Source organism: Ambystoma mexicanum, chromosome 4p, assembly GCF_040938575.1.
Source record: "Ambystoma mexicanum isolate Mex_15411 chromosome 4p, UKY_AmexF1_1, whole genome shotgun sequence".
NCBI lineage: Eukaryota > Metazoa > Chordata > Amphibia > Caudata > Ambystomatidae > Ambystoma > Ambystoma mexicanum.
Genome location: NC_090927.1, coordinates 171,068,031 through 171,073,858, shown reverse-complemented (window position 1 = coordinate 171,073,858; position 5,828 = coordinate 171,068,031). Strand labels below are relative to the sequence as shown.

General features: G+C 50.0%; 1 protein-coding gene across 1 annotated transcript; it reads left to right on the top strand.

Moving 5' to 3' along the window:
* The first annotated feature begins 1,734 nt into the window (after positions 1-1,734).
* LOC138452807 (protein LDOC1-like) lies at positions 1,735-2,205 on the top strand. Its single transcript, XM_069605148.1, has one exon. The coding sequence runs from the start codon at positions 1,735-1,737 to the stop codon at positions 2,203-2,205; it is 471 nt and encodes a 156-aa protein (XP_069461249.1).
* The last annotated feature ends 3,623 nt before the right edge of the window (positions 2,206-5,828 follow it).

Genomic DNA, 5,828 nt, shown 5'->3' with positions numbered 1-5,828 from the left:
GAGAAGGCGGGAAAGTCACCCTCAGCGACCGTCACCACAACGCAGTTACGCAGGGTCCGCAAAGGCTTGCGTATTCATGCACTCTCCTAGACGGGACCCAGAGGAGCTAGGTCCATGAAATTTGGCGGGAGAGTGTCGAGAACCACAAGCTATGGATCTCCAGATTTTCGATCCCAACTAAAAATGGAGGAGCTACCATGCGATGTGTCGGGGTACAGCTGATCAGTTAACTGGATGGCCCAGGAACACTTCTGGGCAGGCATTTCTGGCAGGAAATTAGGTGGCGCTGAGAGTAGTTGTTCCCACTACACAAACGGGTCGAAGCGCCCTTGCAGGCCTTCTAAGTACGAGAAAAAAGCAGGGGTCCAATGGGACAATAGCAGGCTTCGGGTACAAAACCTTCCAGCTCATCTCCGGCGGCTCCTCAGGTCTGCTTTTGCTCACAGGATACTTGGCTTCTTCTGTAGTTTGGTGTGAACTATGGTAGATCAACCTGGAATGGATGCAGGGCCCCTCCTCTTATCCAAAGTTTGATGCATGATGGGATATGGACAACCAATAGAAGATCTGCTGGAACACGAGGCCACCCGCAGTTCTGTTTGGTGGCATTTGCAAAGTATGACCATTAAGACTCAGTTGCTGTGTTGCTGTGTGGAAACAAGTCCTGTTTCTATCTTCCTCATTTCCACCCTTCAAAAGGGGGTTGGAACCACAGAGCGGCCGCGGAGTCAGTCGGAGAGTCTTCTTGCTACTGTCATGCGCCATCAGTATCAATGCATCTGGGATAGCTGGCGCTTTAGACGCCATTAAGGGTTCCACCACGTTTTCGTCTGCTGCGGGTAGCGGTCTAGTGTATATCCAATATGGCTGCTGCCGGGAGGAATATCTCCATTCCGTCCCCGGTCGGCGGTGCGTTGCAACCTCACTGCTTCCTGCGTCTTTGGGTTGGTACGCTCATTGTTTTCTCCCGCTTGGAGCACACCGCACTGCTTTCTGTCTCTCTCCTTCTACCCGTACTCTGGCGTCTTTCTCTCATTTTTTTCCCCATCTTCCTTCCTGTTCCTGTTTGTTCCGGTACGCCTCCTCTGTTTCTTTTCCTTTGTTGCTGCCTTCCCCTCGTCTTCTCTCATTGGCGGCAGGCTGCTTACCTTTTCCCTTTCTTTCCGGTTTTGCCCCGGGTGCGCATTCTGTCTCTTCTCCTACCTGGACACGGCTGTCTGTAGTCTGGCGTTCTGTTCTTTCTTTTTCCTCTCTCCCGTTAGTTGTCTCTGCTTGGATCACAGGCCTCATATTACCCTCTCACCTACCTCTAAGGCGCAATCTCATCGTTTGGCCCTGCTCTCACCACTGCCTCTTGGTCTCCTAATACATACCAGTACACCAGACTATTTCCATCGCTTGGCTCTGTTACAACGCTGCCTCCAGGCTTCCTGATACTTATCAGTACACAGGACGTTGGACCATCTAAGGTTTTTTTTGTGCCATTTGGCTTTTTCCCCTTCCTAGGCTTGCCCTGGGAACGAAGCCATCGGATTATGGTCTTCTAAACGTATCCACAGTGGCTTCCTCTCGAGACCGGCCATATCTTCACAAAAAAACAAGAGACAACCTCTGGACCAAGAAGAAGGGCCGAAAGGAAGCAATCTACTCAGGTGAGGAGGAGGGGTTTCCTTAACTTTGGAAGACGAAGCTGACCCTTGTGATAGTTTGCAACGCCAAACAGAACCTATGGCCATGGCAGAGCAAGTGCAAGAGTTGGTGGCTGCTGTACAGGGCTTTACCATGGAAGTCCGGACTCTAAAGGCTGAGAACTCGGTCCTTCGTCAGGTGGTATCAGCAAGGGACCCTCCCCCGACAGATATTCCTCCCATGGCCTTGTCATCCGGCAAATTTGACGGAGCTCCCAAGAAACTGAAAGAATTCATTGAAGCCTGCATGATCCATTTCGCCTTCCGACATCATGCCTATGCCGCGGAACAATCGCGGGTGGGGTTCATGGTCTCCAACATGACAGGAAATGCCCTAGTTTGGGCTACACTGTTTGTTACCCGGAATGATCCGGTCCTTCGGGACTTTGATGGGTTCCTTGCTTTACTCAAACAAGCATTCAAACGTCCCAAGACCACCTATGGAGCGTGTGAAGATCTGTTGGCCATACACCAGGGATCTACTGATCTTCTCACCTATATAACCACATTTAAATGACTGGCAATGGAAGCCGGATGGCCTGAACAAACACAGTATATCATCTTCCGGAGGGGCTTGAAAGAAGAATTAAAGGATGAGTTGGCCCGGACATCACGTCCTGCATCGTTTTCAGACCTATTTTCCACAGTGTTGCAGATTGAGTTCCGCCCAGGAGAGCGCAGATACGAAAGAAGGAAGGCCAGGGGAATAGCCACACCTTCTACATCATCATACACCCCTCCTCCCACTGTAGTACGTCCTACAAGAGAAGAACCCATGAAAATAGGGACCGCCAGAACTCCATTGACCCCGGAAGAGAGGAACCACAGAAGGGAATCCGGGCTATGTATGTACTGTGGTTCCGACAGACACTTACTCCGAAGTTGTCCAGAGGTCCCACCTAAAAGATCGGGAAACAGCCAACCTCGGTCCTAGAGGGGACGGGTGTCTGAGGTTTGCTCTGCAGTCCCTACGTTACCCTTACAGTAGCTCCTCCATCGGTCTCGGATGACTCCCGCCTAATGGTCATCAGCTTACAGATACTCGCACAACCAAGTCCGAGCCGCAGGAAACTTTATTGACACCCTGTGGGCCGACAAGGTGGGATTACTACGTCTCAGACGGGATGAAGACCAGAAGGTGGAAGGGGTGGATGGTACCTCCCTCATATCGGGCCCCATAACTCACTCCAATGAAGCCCTCCACGTCCGAATTTTACAGCACACGGAGAGGCTGGTCTTTGATATCATCCGAGCGGCTCACTTTCCTGTGATTCTGGGAATCTTCTGGCTCAGAAAACATAACTCCTCTATATATTGGAGCAAGAACACCTTGGCCTTTCACTCCACCTTTTGCCAACAAAACTGTTTTCCAAATTCCTGGGCGGATTCAGTCCAGGTTATACCCACTAACGAAATGGAAGCCAGGGGTATCTGCTGTATACCTCTAGAGCTAAAGGAGTACAAGGAAGTCTTTATCGACAACCCAGTTCTGGAATTACCTCCACACAGACCAGAGGACTGTGCCATAGATCTCGTGCCTAACGCCCTGGTGCCTTTTGGTCGGATGTTCGCCTTGTCTTTGCTTGAGAAAGTTGCACTCAGAACTTATTTGGATGCCCACCTGCAGAATGGACTTATTCAGCCATCTAGGTCCGCGGCTGTGGCGTCCTTGTTCTTTATACCGAAACGGGATTCCACCGAATTGAGGCCTTGTATTGATTATCGCGGCCTCAATAAGGTCACCGTTTGGGATATATATCCCATGCCTCTCATCTCTGATATCCTGGAGGCAGTCCAGGGAGCTTCGGTTTTCTCTAAACACGACCTCAGGAGTGCCTATCATCTGCTTCGCAATATGCAGTGGGGACTAATGGAAGACGGCTTTTAGAACCCCGTATGGGCTGTATGAGTATAAAGTTATGCTGTTCGGCCTGGTGAACACTCCAGCGATTTTTCAGCAGCTCATGGACCAGCTCTTTTCAGATGTCCTCTTCGTTAACACCATCATCTATCCGGACGATATCTTGGTGTTCTCCAGCACTCCCCAAGAACACAATCAAAGGGCCTCATTACACAGAAGGCGGTAAGGGTTAACGGTCACCGGTAATGGTACCGGTGACCGTTAACCCTTACCGCCTTACTACGAGGTCTCTTTGCGGGTTGGTACTTTAACGCCTGCTTTTTAGCAGGCGTTAAAAACCAACCCGCAAAGGGACCAGGGTGCTAATTACGGTACCGCAATTTGTGGTACCGTAATTAGCACCTTCCCCATTCCCATTATGCCCTATGGGGCAAAAATGGGAATGGGGAAGGGCAATGGGGGAAGGGGGAATTACCGCCCCCCCAACCTTGGAATAGGGCGGTAATTCCCCTTTCCTCCAAGACGGTGCCGGTATTTTATCGGCATGGACCAAGGTGCTAATAGCCCCTTGGTCCACCGCCTAACGTGTAATGAGGCCCAACATCTTCGAGTGGTACTCCAAAGGCTTCAGAGTAATCAATTGCTGGTCAAACCAGAAAAATGCATCTTTAGTGTTCAATCAGTACCTTATCTTGGGTTCATCCTTACACCACAGGGTGTCCAGATGGATCCCAAGAAAGTTGCCGCCATTCTCGAATGGCCCACTCCATCCTCCGTGAAGGAGATCCAAAGATTCTTGGGTCTGGCAAACGTTCATCACAAATGTATTGCTGACTTCTCCAAGGTGGTTCTTCGCATCACTAGTCTACTGAAGAAGGGAATGCTGCCCTTCTTGTGGACAGAAGAGGCAGATCAAGCCTTAAATCTCCTTAAAAAACGGTTCTGCTCCGCTCCCATACTTTGTCAGCCAGATCAGACCAAGGCATTCATAGTTGAAACCAATGCCTCGGCAGCGGCAGTGGGAGTAGTACTACTACAGAATAAGAATGGCGTAGAACACCCCATAGCATATCTTTCAAAGACCTTAACCTCGAGCCAACAGAACTATTCCGTGATTGAGAAAGAGCTTCTGGCTATAAAGACAGCTTACGAAGAATGGAGGCATCTTTTACAAGGGGGACACACCAGTTTACTGTTCGCACCGACCATAAGAATTTGAAGGTCCTCCAGAATATGGAATGTGTCAAATCGAGGCAGCTCCGGTGGGCACACTTCTTTAGCCAGTACGATTTTTCCATGACTTACATTCTGGGAAGCCACAATGTTCTGGCAGATGCCCTGTCCCGCAGGGATTCCCTTGATACCCCCCAGAAGAGATCTCCAGTCCTATGCTTCCACGGAACAGGATTGTATGTCTTATCTCATCATTCCTTCAAGATCTTAAGACTGCCACCCAACAATCACAGAACTCCTGGCCGTGTTCCCCCAGCGGCAGATTAAACGGAGGGACGGCCTATTTTTCGTCACCATAGGGTGTATGTCCCACTCTGCTTTTACAGCAACGGGTTCTGAGGTGGTGTCATGACGATGTCACGGCAGGCCATCGTGGAGGTAAGGGCACAGTGGAACTGTTGTCTCGCACTTTTTTTGGCCCTCTCTGACTTCCAATGACAAGGAGTACTGTAGGAACTGTGCTATATTTTTTTTAAACATTTTTTTTTAAAGCGCTCACACAGCCCGCAGGCATCGAGGCGCTGTTACAGGGACTGTTTTTTGTTTTTTTTTGCGTAATTATTTTTGTCTTAGTTGCGTATTTATAACACGCTTAAACACCCAGAGGTTTCTAAGCGCGGACCCGGGGATCGAACCTGTGTTGCTTTGTGTCGTCTTGCTTCCAAGTCGCGCACGTTGCCGCTGAGCTATCCTCCCGGGATATGTGCCCAGAATAAGTACTGAACCAAACGGCCGTGTGGGCTCCTTCAACAAACCCCGCTGCCCACAAGGCCTTGGTCTCTCATTTCTACCGACTTCCTCGTAGACCTTCCGGAGTCTCAGGGGCACACTTGTATAATGGTCACGGTAGATTCATTTTCTAAACTGGGCCATTTTTCTCCCTTGCCCGGGGTTCCCTCTGCATCGAGAATGGCTGAAACGTTTATTTGAGACATCTTCCGCCTCCATGACCAGCCTGATAAGATCATCAGCGACAGAGGGACCCAGTATACCTCTCGATTTTGGAAAGCCCTCTTTGTTCGCCTGAGAATTGAAAGAGCTTTGTC